The following is a 13,651-nucleotide window of genomic DNA, read 5'->3' on the forward strand; positions in this document are numbered from 1 at the left end:
CGAATTATGTTACACAAACATGAAAAAATGAACTGTAAAATCCCCGCTACATTTTATGTAAATTCTTTCTCTGGCTTCCGCTCTATCCCTCCCCATATTTACACGCCCTGCTTTTCCCGTTGATTTCCTCATCGCTATCGTCGGAGTCGCCCCCGGACTCGTACTCATCGTAGTACATCGCACCACCCTGGTTCGGATCGGACGAGGTGCTGCTGCTGGATCGCACGGATCCTCCAGCGATCTGCTGCGGCCCTCCGGTGGTCCCGTTCGGACTCAAGCGCATCGTTAACGTGTCCGATCGATCGAGGCCGGTCGTCGTCGTCGTTGGTGGTGGTGGATAGAAACCGAAATGATTCACTCCGGACCCAGGCTCCTGCCGTCCGGTAGTCCCATTTCCCGGGGCCAACGGTGGCGGTGGTCTCCGGTGGCCGTGACTTCCTGCTGGCCACCTGCTGATGGTGATGAAGGAGCGGGCGAGAGCGATGATTGGCGATCGGTTCGTGCATCCGATAGGTTCGGATTGGGATTGTTCTTGTTTTTTTGCTATATATCCATTGTACCTATTTTCAAAAACAGTAAAACACTAACTTGAGAACTTTACTCTCAAACACTTGGCTATTTGAAGCAACTTCATTCTACCAACTATCATGCTCTGTTTGATCGCAGGATCGTTTCGTAAAAGAAAAGGGAAAACATTACACAACAATATGTAGTTTTCTATTGGATAGGTTGGACACCTTGTCGTTACCAAACTCCACTGAATGGTCTCCCGGATTAAACCTTCCCGACACCCGTTTGACGAAAATTGCGAATTTGATTTTACTAAAACTGCTTTTACAGACTACAGATGTTTGTACAAAATAAAAGCCAGTCACTTGCTAGATGACGGTCTTTCGCGTATTTATAAAATTTTAAAACCCTTCTTGAGAACGAGCTAAATTGATTTAAATTCAGTGAATATGTTAGCAAGATAACAAAGCATTACGTTTTAGACCAACGATATTAAAGAAAACCAACGTAATCTACACGATGTCATTCACTTTTCGAAGACGATAACACTCTCGACCGCCAAATGTGGTCAGTTTGCAAATAGTTTACAAATATAGATTGAATTTTCATTTGTTTGTTTCATGCGTTCCTGAAATAAAAAGTTAAACACATCTTCAAATCGTTCTTCGTTAACAAATCGCTATTGCAATACATCTCTCGAGTTCAACTACTGTGTAACTAATGGTAGTTATTAATGCTTTATCATACGAAGCTTGCAAATGCTTCTTCTCTTTTAAAACGGATTGCATTCGTTTTTGAACTTGTCGTGGAAATGCTTTTATCGAATAAGATTTGATGATGCAAAACAAAGAATTTATTTGAAGTTTCTAGGTCCGTTATATCTTCACTGCTAAACATTGTGAGCTATAAAACACGACTAGTAACATAACAATTATCACTCGTAACTATCAGTATTACTTTTCTTGCAGACTCAGAAATACCCGGTACCATCGTGTGGCGCCGTTCGACACTTCAAAGTTTTTTTAAGTGTTTCAGGAGGAATATCTCTTCCGTGTAGCCTTCCATTTAGAGGTTCGACATTCAATTTTTTTTTAACAGTGCCCCATTTATCGTTTCTTTACCATTTTCATCATTGGAAAACATGATGCTTATTGGAAAACACTTTAACATTTGGTTTACTAGCACAGAATAGAGCTTTTTAGTGTTTTTTTTTATTAATCAACACCCAATTTGTATTACAATCTCTCAGAAACGTAAAATTTCATCACTCTAAGCAAATAATAGAAATATTCTCTAATCATTCACTAATAAATGCAAGAAACTTCTCAAAAATCATTCAGAAAAAACGCCATAAACTATCAAATCATCCCCTGCAGGAATCCAATCCTTACCTGTTCCCGTTCCAAAAAGTTTCATTCATGCACGATCGCGCCGTTCCAAACCTGCTGGTGGCCATCTCGTCGCCGCGGCCGTGACTGTGTTCGAGATGATAGCGTTACAAAATGGAAGCGAAACAATACAACAACAGGAACAACACGACAATGGAAAGAAAACTAAAACCGAAAAACACCCTGAAAAGACGCCAAACCAGCAGCCGGACACGCATTAACGCAGTCACACCCCGGTGCCCCGGAACGGTGGTGCTGATTGCGCGGCACCGTCCACCACCGGAACAGAAAAAGAAAACACGCAGCCGACGTTCGATTTTACGATGCCGCCACCGCTCCCGCCGTCGGTGTCGTTTGATCTGAAGATGAGGCCACCCTTCCATCCCTCAAATTTCCTTTCCCCCGGTTTGGGGGAAGAAAGGAAATTCGGAAGAAACCCCGTCTCTGTCTCTCTGTCTAGCGCACGTGTTTCACTCAAGAGTGTCGAAGCCGAAGGTAAGCAAAGGACGAAATTATTAACTTTTATGGCGCACCGAAAGGATTCCTACCGGGGGCCAGGTGGAGGACGGGCCAGGTGGTGTTACTTGTTACACTCCGATCGCTTCAGAGTACCGACGGCACCGAACCGACGAAAAACCTTCCCTCAGTTGTTGGGTGGGCCACCGGCAATGCTGCCTCTTGCCACGCCAGCTTACCAGCAACATTCCGAAGAGGCCACACTCCTCTCTAAGCTCCTAGCAGGCCCTGACTTCCTTTTTCCCATTGCGCGACAACGCAATCAGTGTGAAGGGTTCAAGCAGCCAGCTGCCCATCTATTCTTCGAGGATCTGGAGCTGGATTCCGCATTCCTTCCGCCCGGCGCGTCGTTTGGCGCGTTCGGTGCACGTGCCGCTAATTAAGTGGCGAATTTTTATTTGAATGTTTTATCAAAATAGTGTGTTTTATTAATATTTTGGCGGTAGCGCCGTCAGGTGAGCGAGACTGCGATGGGATGCCAGGTGCCACGTGTCAACTTGAAAGATGATGGAACCCTGGGCCGGGCCCGTGTCGCCGTTGTTTGTGGCTGCGGATAGTTTGCCGCACGACCGACCAAACCGACCGACCGAGCGCAGAAGGAATTCCGTTGCCATGGGAGCGCCCTGGAAGCTTGGATTCATTTCGGATCCTCCGCGCTACAGCGCACGCCAGTTGCTCGGTAACCCACCCAGCCTCTCCTCGGTCGAACTTGAACTCGAACGTTGCCGGTGCCGGTGGTGATGGCTTTCCAGCCTGAGCTACGCCATTTTCAAGTGGAACTTCGAGTGGGGTTGGCAGAGAAGCTGGATATTAAAAATGTTTCGAATCCATCCAACCAGCCGGCCAGCCAGCCAGCGATTCCGGTGAGCCATCCCGTTCCAGCCAAGACCACGTTGCGAGGGTGTTTGGCCCAGGGTGGAGGTAAAAGGAATGAAGGGGAGGGCCGGGGGTACGCATTCAGCAAAATCTCAACAGCGTGGCACCGTTGTGCTCCAACATTGAAACGCTATTGATGCTAGCGGCACGCAATCCGTGCATCTATCCTAAGCACTGATAAGAGGGAGTCCGGGGGTTGGTTGGTCCCGATTGCCTAAGCGCATCACATACACAGATACATCAAACAGCTCGTCCTACTGGTCCATCCGGGTTCGTTTTTGCTGCCGGTGAGTGGACATTTTGATTGAATTCTGATGCACAGCGGTAGAGCGCAGCGTAACGAAGTGCATTCGAAACTATTTCATATTGGATCGGCATTTTAGAAATATTCATATATCTATCAACTCTACAGGCACGGGTCAACGGGGTGAAGAATGGGGGAATTGGGAAAAGGGAATAAAAAATGGAGGAGCATCACTTGAATGCGATCCTACTAAGCGTATTCCAGTGGATGTTTGAAATGCTCCACATCAATGGAGCCAGAGAGCAATATGCTTGGAATAAGCAATAGGGAGAGATAGAGAACAAAAAGGGAAATTTAATTAGCTTCCCCGTTCCGGTGGCAAAACATAAAACCAATTTTAGAAACTCATCACAATATCCGCACAATATGAACGCACAATCCAACTCCAACCAACAGACACAGCCGCACGGAAAGGGTTTATTGCATTTCTGCAGAAAGTGCAGCATCAGCAGCAAATTCCAAAACAGTGCCTCTCTGTGCATCACAGTCACCAGCGCTCGATGGCCGCGGCACATATTGACATTTCCGTCAATCAAAGGATGCTGCGATGCGTCTTCTTCGCAGAAAGCGAACCGTAAAGCCGTTCAAACCGACCATTTACAGCACATGATCACAAAAGGCACAGCGTTTACGGTACCGTTTTGTCGAAATTAATCTGGAGTTCGATCCGCAAAAAAGGGACCCAGATCTGGCATTACCTACTCTGCTCGACTAGGAATCAATATGCTACGGGTTCTCCCGAGCATTAAGCCACCTGCATGCAGCTTTATCATTTTCTCTCGAAAATGACAGATGATAGTGGCCGCAAGGCTGCATATTATGGCTGTTGTGCGTGACATTTATTACCAAATCATTCATCATTTGCATCCACCACCAGTAGCAGCAGAGATCCCCGTGTGGTCTTTGCTGAGATGGCCACCGAAAATACATTCATCAATCGACGACTGATGACGACAGAGCGCTGACTGATTTGGTTGTTAGGTGGAGGAAGAGGGAACCGTCGTTACGACAACCGAGTTCCGTTCCCAGTCCGGGAGGCATTTTGTTAATTAAATTCTAATCATTCATCCGTTCGGTCGTTCGGTCGGTCGGTGCAATCGAACCACGACGACGAACGGCGCTGCCGGGAGCTTTCCGAACGAACGAGAGGCCAGCAGGTCGAGTGGCCATGTCGTTGTCCGGTGGCTGGACGTTAGATGTCCGTCACTTACATCAACGTGCTGCACCATAGCGAGACCACCAAGCGAGAGCCAAGAGCGGTTTAGGAACTCTCGGCTACGGCTACGGATCAATCGTTCGGTACGCTAATTAGGATTGGAATGAAATTTTAATATTTTCCTCGTCCTCGTCCTCGGATCCAGCTCGTGTGCTGTTTATGGCGTCGATCAGTCGGATCGCCACGAAGAAGGTAATTAAATCATGTGTCAAATGGGGTCACCGAAGCGCCACACTGCACTCAACTGTTGCATTTCGACCAGCTCGACGCCATGATGGCCAAGGTTCTTTCCGAGAGGTTCAGAAATACTCAGCAGAATCCGGTGTCCTGCGCTGTTCTAGCGCGTAATCGTCACCACGGTTGCATCTGTTGCATCGCAAAATGGCCGAAACGAATCTGCGCCAGTCCGGTCGGTCCGGGCGTTGATGCCATTCAATTATCGTCATGCTAATGCGGTGCAACATTTCACTTCCTATCAATTGACGGCTTGTCGCACGATCGATCGATGGCGTGGTGCTTCGAAATTCGAAAGGAACAACTGATTTCGGTCCTCTGAAAAGCGTGGACCGTCCTAGTGTGATCGTTTGTCTAACAATTGACACTTGAAATTAAAAATAAATCAAACTTGAGGAGCTCAACGGTGACTGTTCTGTTTCGATCAGAAGCGAAGCAAATCGGTGTACACCGTGGTGCTGTGAATTAGACTCTATTCTTAGTCTTCGCATGATTCGTTTGTTTAATAATCAAATCTCTATCAATCAGCACAATGCTCACACATTTAGCTGGGACATTCCTTTTTCACGATAGTGTGTCCCAAAGTGGCACCCAAACTATTGTAACTTTCCACCGAAAAAGCCTCCAAAAATCCATCCTCACAACCGCAACACGCCATTGAGGCGCACATTTCGTTTGTCCCAAAACAGAGTGGCCCCCGGCCCCACTGTCTGGTGCGCTAATGAACGATAAATGATTTTTTGCGCAAACGACGACGACGACGATGAAAACCGGTGGTGGCGCTGGCGGCTCTCACAAGAGTCGCACATCGCCGCCCCTGTCCCATCCCAGCGCCTTTATGTTTGTTCACGCTCCTCGCATCACCACGAAAGCAGCAACAGCAGCGGCGTGATCGGAAAATCGTGAAGATCGAAGGCGCCCTGAATTAAGAGGATGGCACGGTGAGGAATAATATTAAGCGCCGACCATATTGGAATCAGCGCGTACTGGAACGGCCACAAAGGTAACATCGTAAACAGCCGCAGTCGCAGCCGCAGCGTTTGTTCTAGAGAGTAAACTAGATCATCATGTGATCGCGATCAGCGATCAATCGAAGGTAAGTATCGCGGGATAAACAGCAGGTTGTTTATTTGTAAGGCGGTTTGCCCTTCAATTTGTGTCTTGTGATAGATGGCAGCTAGATACGATTGATAAAATTCCACTTCGAGTAGATCACGTTGATCATTTCGCGCAATCTTGTTGGTCGATTGCAACTCCTTTTTCTACATCATAATCACCCCCAAAAAGGCCGAGAAACCTGTTACATGTTTCCAACCGATCCAGGCCCAAAAGCAGTGCTTGAATAAAATTTTTTGGGGGGGTCTCTGCTCAGCATGGACTCAAGGTCTTTGGACCAGTGGAAAATTCCAGCCATTCACCAGCGGAACAGGTTTAGTGGCAGGCGTATTTTTTCGTGAAACAAAGCCTCATACTTGTGACCTGACCGGGGGCCACACTATCGGACTTTTCACACGTTCGATCCAAGCGTTAATTGCCACGGTAAACAGTGGGCCAACAAATTCGGAACATTTCCTGTGCCGCTTGCTGCCACCGAAGAAGCGCCACAGTGACTATTTCGTGAGTTGGTTCGTTTGATGATTTTCACTGTAAGATCCAAAATCATCAGCAATATGCATTGGTTTCAGCATAATATCCCAAAACGCGATACCGAGAACGGTCTCTCATGGTGCAGCGACTGCCGATGGCTCGATATTTGGACTCGATGCCATCTAAATCCTAAGCCTCGCATCCAGTAAGCATTAATGTGGTAATATACATTCAAAAGGACAAATCCTCGTGCAAATCCCCTTTCGGTGTTAGCGCAAAACCGTTAACTGCGCTTTCTGTGCACTTCGAATCCACGGTTTCATCCTTTCCTCCGTTTTTTTCCACGGCCAGGGTGCGCCCAGGACGAATGGAAGGGAGAGAAATGGACTATCACGATTCTGTTTCGTTATCTTTATACCAGCTCAATTTATGATAGTTTTGCATTTAAACCACCATCCCACCATCAGCCAAACCACGATTGCAGTCCATGCAGTCCGGTGGAATCGTTTTATGGCCAGCCGAGGTCACGCGTTGCATCGCGAAAGCAAATTGCCAAAAAAAAATAAAAAAGGACATTCCGAGGCAAACGAAATCCTCTCACACGGCGAGGCATGGCACGCTTGGATGTGTCGGTGTCCATTTGTTTCGTGCTTGAGCATGGAGTGCTCTGATGGTAGAGGGAGCATCGATTTTGGGTTTTTCCATTCCATCGGCCACGCCAGTAAATCAAAGACGGCGTCGTTTGCAACAGGAACAGAGACCATTCGAATCCAGGATATGTTTAGCATATTTTATTGGCATTCACAAGACGTTCGCTCGGGACGATTTAGGGGAGCATCACGATCGCCATCACACCATGCCATGCGCGTGTCTAGCGAGAAAAGTGCTCCGCGAGAGTCAAAAAGTATGAAACAATTAGACAAAGCCCACCGTCCCGCCGCTCTACTCTTCAACTGGTGAACCATTAAAATTGCACAAAATCCCTGGCTTCAATAGGGAGAGACAGAGAGAGAGCGAGAGCGTACACTAAATCCCCTAGCCCCGGGAACAAGCGACGGGAATTCTGTGGCCGACCGAGAAGAGCAGCAACGGTTTGGCATCAAAGCTGCGTTGATCCCCCCCCCCCCCCACCCGTCCGGTTTCATATCTCGGTCTCGAGGGGGTGGATGGTTGGCGTGTCGCGAATCAGGAAATATGGTCGGTCTTCTGTGCACAGAAGGCTGGCAGTACTGGCCAAACTACTCCTCGCGCTCCCTTTTGTCGCTGTCCGTTTGTCACTAATGGACGAAAGCCGGCTAGCTGGCTGGCGTGCCCTGGCCTCGCCTGCTGGCCTGAAAAATGGTCCCGCCGAAGTGGCAAGCTTGGCATGAAAAACGGGGAGCCTCAGCCGAGGACGACAGGAAAGATATTTGCATCATCACTCACGTCAACCGGACCGACGGACCGGACCGGGGAATGGACGGACTCCTGCTGGCCTGGGGCCAAAGTTTCGCTTTCCCTCCTCGACCAAAGCCTCCCCCAGAGCACCGTGAATGCAGCATCGAAAGGATTGTGAGCCATATATGAGCTTTGTGGCATTCGTCGCATCCGACATCCCGCTGTTCAGCAGCAGCAGCAGCAGCAGCATCAGTGGCGCATGTTCTGCTACGAGGATTGCTTCCAAAGCATCCACCAGCAGAGAGAAACGGGCTGGCTGCAGAGGACCATCGGTCAGATTAGCGAGAGAAGCATTCGTCCGTTGTCCTCGTCGTCGTCCTCGACGTCCTTGTCGTCGCCGTCGCTTCCGTCGTGAACCTGACCACCATCACCGTAGCATGCAGGCACCTGCAGCATGCACCACCACTGTACCTCCGAAGTTACCTAAACCGAGAGCAAAAAACGAGGAATGAACACCGAAAAAAGCATTCCTGCGAGCATGAGATCAGCATCTCTTCGAGGATGCATCGCGCACGCGCCATTATGGATGCTGTGGCCTCACCTGTGATTAGACACGCCGATGAAGTAGTAGGCGTGCCCGTGCCACGAAAACTGGCCAATCCGGGACCAGTCCACACCGTCCGAATGGCGCGTTATCTCATCGTTGGCTCATCTCGCGAACGGATCCATACACCGGACAGACCACCGTTCATTCTGCTGCACGTGATGGTGGAGTGATAATGGTGCTGTGCCTTTTGATTTGAATTCTTCGCCAGCGATCCAAGGAAACCGCGCGTGTTCCACATTTTGGGGCCCGAGGTACGAGGCAGTTGCTGGTAGCAAACTCCCGGATAACTAGACCCGGAGGCACAGACAACAGGCGCAGAAAGAAGACGCTGGTGTGCTCTCTTTCATTCGACTGCCGTGTCGAAGGCCGTGAAGTGAGGTGCAAAGTGAGACGACAAACGTCCCGGGGAAAAAAGGGTTAACAGGCAGCAGATAGCGAGCGAGATAGCGAACAGTACGGTGTCCTTCTTCTGTGGGAGCCAGAGTTTCTTGAGTTGCACCAGTAGCGGCAGTAGCTTCCACGGTACCGTTCGGTGACTGTCCACCTCATTCGCTCAGTCGCAGTCGGCCGCGTGCGTGTGCTGTGCTGTTGCTGCTGCACCGCTTGCCAACCAACCCAAGGGTCCCGGAGGTCGCCGGAGAGTTTTGATAAATAATTTGCGCTCCTCCAACGCGGCATCGTAATGAATTTAATTTGTTACTTACTTATTTAATTAATAAAGGCTAATTAATAAGCGTGAGAAGTGTGCCGCCAGCCAGACCAGTCAGCCAGCCAGTGTATGTTTGTGTCACTGCGTTGTGTGTCCTTCCCGTTCGCGTGTGTGTTTTTTTGTGCTCGTGCGTATGTGTCGCTGGTGTGTGGGTGTGTGTCTCTTTGGTGCAATTGTTTTTGTCGGTATTCCTAATTAATCTGTTTATGTTTCTGTTTTGACCGAACCGTTCCTTTGAATGCCAGTTTACGCGGAAAAAGCACGGTGTTCTGTTCTGTGACGTGACGATTCCCAGTGTTTTTTACATACCAATGTCGCCGGGTAGAAAGAGTTTCAAACGACTTTAGTCTGTTTAACCGAAAACGAATCAATATTCCGCAAATGGCACAACGGTTTATGCTGCAAGCAAGTGGGACTAACGCCTGCCACCTGCCACGAATCGTAGCAACCCATTCGGATTGAGCTGCCATTGTGGGCTACTGGATTGGAATTACACCGAGCTTAGCAAGCGTGCAACGAACGGTATACGATTTTACACAGCAAAAACGTAATCTCCGGGCGCAGAATCCAAGCAATCCGATCGATCGATTTCATTGCCCTGTTCCGCGATCCGGGATCATCATGCAGAATCAGCGAGAGTAGCGGGGGAGAGGAGAAACAGAAGGAGAGAGGAGGCTTTCTGGGAACCGGAAACACGTAAAAGGATCAAACTGTCGGCGCTATCGATACGCGGCTTCTCAGCAAATATGCTGAATAATCTTAACGCAGCTGGATTGGGTGGTAAGTTTACTACTTTAGGCTACTTTACCTTTAGGGTGATTTCGTAGCTATTCGTTTTGTAGCTAGAAGACTGTAAAAATGCTTGTTATTTCCTTTCAATTTGTTATCGTTCGTTTCAATGTTTACGCTTTAGTCGTTGAACTATTGTTTTTGTGTTAAAAAAATCGATTAGGTTCACATTTGTACAACAAACATTAGCAATAGTAGGAAAAATGACATTATTTTTCCAATCATCAATCAGAAATTATGCGCTTCCTTTGGCCTATCAATCATATGATATGATCCATCATTAAATTTCACGTTATGACTACATCAAGAACTGGATAAATTTATCATGTTTATAGAGCAATAGTATCAATAGATGGTTTATGTTACTATTGGTAGTGGCTATCTCCAATGTTAATTGATCCTGTTGTTCCTTTTCTGTGATATGCTGCAACTATAATTTTTAAACCGTAAATTACTCAGCTTTTAAATTAGACAACCAATAATTGGCATTTTGTTTTCGCAATGAGAGCTGACAAAAAGAGATTTTAATCCAACATATTGCAACAAAGATCTGTCTCTGTCCTGGCATTTAAGGCGATCACGCCATTCTCCTTCGACGCTATTGTTGTCGCATTTTACTCTGGAGCATCTATAAAAAACAAAGAGTTAGATGCAAAAAGTATACTTAAAAAACTGAGTTACACGTTGAAGTAAATAGATCGCGAGCAGTCCATAAACAATACAACACGCGACACTCTAAAATGCTATCGATTTCGACCAATATCCGATTCAATTGCTCTCGATAAAAGTTATCGGTGGTGGCCAGCATCGCTTTTGTTCCATTTGCCACCGGCAACTAAAACCTGGGAATGTAACTATCGTCCTCTAGCAATTCGCGAGGTCCACACATAAATTGTCCTAGCTTTCCAGCCAAACAACGTCGAACGATTCGCGAGAAATGCCCGTACGCACCACCTACACTGAGGCTAAATGGTTTTGTTGTCGTTTGGGTCATTCGCGCCCACGCGAATCCTTTCACCATTCGCCAACTATAATTTAGTGCAATTTGTGTTGCCATACACATTATGCTGCACTAAATTGCACCACCTGCAGGATGCGGGATACCTGTGGGGGCTGTAAAAAATGTTGGTGAAAAAGCCAGGGGGAAAAGAGCAGTTAATGAAGATCATTAGACCCAGAAAGCCCGGATGGCGGCTTTACGCGAGATTAAACATGCAAAAAGTATGTGTCTCGCTGCAATGGTAACATTACGTAGCGGCAATAACAACAGCAACACCAAGCATAATAAGCTCAGTCACGGCGATATGCACCCGGTCGACGCTTGTACGGGCATTATGTAAATTTACGCTCATAAAATGATAATTAATAGTACCGTAATTAAACGGTAAACAATTGAAATTATGATCATTTAATTGAAGCGCCATAATTGATTCTGACACCCCGGTGTTGGTGTAAAGTGGTGACAACGAAACTGCAAAGAAAAATGCCGCCCAACTCGTACTCTGCTGCTCAATTACATGTTTCACTAACTGGTTAAGCAGTTTAAGAACGTGAATTTGTGGTTGGAAAAAATAGTTTCATTTCAAACCGCATGATCAACATCATTAACACCCTTTTTTTGCTAAGGAAATGAGATGATGTAACGTTGCTTATTACACGGCAATTATTCGCAGCATACTAAAGAATCATCTGCGTTGTAATTTGTACGAAAAAAGAAACAAAGTTTTCATTTTTGAATTCACTAAATTTACACGCCATCGTTTGCATCGCGATCAACGACTTGCCCTAAGCTTTCTACCGATAGAAGGATGTATTTTATTTAAAACATTCAAAACGAATATCACGCCATTCGCAACCATTTCACCATTCCAGCGGTACAGTTGGCCTCCATCGTAGCATCGGAAAAGCCTCCAAAAGCCTCCGGCTTCCTATGCGTGTCCGTTCCAAGCGCACATCGCAAACGGCGTGTCCTTTTACGGTTCCCGAATGGAACCGTTACGCGACGATGGCTTTACGATGGCCATTCGACGCCAAACTACCAACCATCCCGGAATGTCCTTTCCAGACACTTCCACTTCCTTCCTTCCTTCCTTCCTTTATTGTTTCACAACGCGACAGCCCAGCGCGTCGACACACTCGTAGACTCACTCGACAGGCAGAATAACGTGCTTTCCATGCCGTAACCGAGCCGAGAATGGTACAATGAAATGGTGATAATGTTTAATTTAATTTTATTAAAACCTATTTTGCCTCACTGCAAAAGGGCGGTCGCAGCTACGTGCCCTCTTGGTTGCGCCCGGTCTGCGCGTGTCCTCGTGTCCTTTTTGCGCAGCATAACAGACAGCACCGGGAAGAGCGGATGGCATCCAGCTTTTTTTAGTTTTTCACCAACGTGGACGAATGCGAGAGAACGGCTGGCTCTTCTCCTATCGATCGATCGTCCGCCACCAGCAGCAGCAGCAGCAGCAGCATCGGGAGCATATTTTATGGAACTTTTCGTTGTTTCCCCTCCACAAAACCGAATAAAGTAAGAGCGGGTACGCAGCTCCGGGAGTGCAGACAGGGCAGGAAGCAATTCTGGAAGGATTTCGTTGATGGCCTTTCCCTCGGCCCTTGTGTCCCACGTTTCGATAGTAGCCAGTAGCGTCATAGTGGAAGCCGGTGAGGAAGGTGGCTGGAACATTTTGTCGCATTTTCCCCTCCCTCGGCTGCCTCCCCTTTTCGTGGCACACAGAAAAGCGGGGATCGATTTTTCCGATGAAATGTGGCAAATTGCACTTTATCGTAAGTGTGAACTGTTTTTTGGGGGCGAGGAGGGTCGAACAAAGGAGAAAGGTATCGCATTCGGTGCGCACACGATCACGCCACGGATTTCAACGGAAATTGAAGTGCATTCGTCGGTTTTCCGATGCAGTAACCGTGAAAGCTTACAGCTCATTAGTGTCACTTTCCAATTCATTAACATGAACCCCGGGAAGCGGGGGATCGAGGAGTTTTTTGTGAACAATCCGCATGAACTGCACCACACCGGACGAATGCTTTAAAGATGGTTAAAATTAAGGTAAAAAGTGTGAGTTGCGACGAGAGAGTTTCCGCTTTAATTAGCAAGAAAAGCAGCAACATTTCCACGCCATCGGTTCGATGAGTCTGTGTTAATGTTCTTTAATAAAAACAAAACATGAACTAACCGGACCAGACTCTACAGGAAGAGAGACCTTTTTAATACCTTTTTTATGACCATCATCATCGTCATCATCGATCGAGAAGGAGGACGTTATGATTTAAAGTCCATCGAGACGGACCGTCCGCTTGTCCTTCGGCCACATTAAATCGTGGAACCGACGATGGACAACCAGGGGACAACCTTGAGCGCCTCGACGTTCCTGGCACACCACAGCAACCCTCGGCTTTTAAAGCGGCTCGGACAGGCAAGGCCAACGTGATGTCACAACCGTGGACTGCTCTGATGAAGCAGTGGCGTCTGCGCTCGGTGCTTCGTTCGTTTCATAATTCAAAATGAAATGGACCCAAGGGGAAT

At 47.5% G+C, this 13,651-nt stretch overlaps 1 protein-coding gene across 6 annotated transcripts in view; it reads left to right on the forward strand.

The window, feature by feature from the left end:
• The first annotated feature begins 8,837 nt into the window (after window positions 1-8,837).
• Window positions 8,838-13,651, forward strand: part of LOC126574976 (homeobox protein orthopedia) — a 34,331-nt gene continuing 29,517 nt past the window's right edge. For 3 of the 6 annotated variants that reach the window (XM_050235428.1, XM_050235427.1, XM_050235425.1), the window contains exon 1: window positions 9,186-10,104. In XM_050235428.1, coding sequence (XP_050091385.1) covers window positions 10,071-10,104 — 34 coding nt within the window. In that variant the 5' untranslated portion in view covers window positions 9,186-10,070. Of the gene's footprint in view, window positions 8,867-9,177; window positions 10,105-13,651 lie in introns of those variants that run through there. The other 3 variants (XM_050235424.1, XM_050235423.1, XM_050235422.1) reach the window with 3 other exon arrangements.

Source organism: Anopheles aquasalis, chromosome 3, assembly GCF_943734665.1.
Source record: "Anopheles aquasalis chromosome 3, idAnoAquaMG_Q_19, whole genome shotgun sequence".
NCBI classification, from domain to species: domain Eukaryota; kingdom Metazoa; phylum Arthropoda; class Insecta; order Diptera; family Culicidae; genus Anopheles; species Anopheles aquasalis.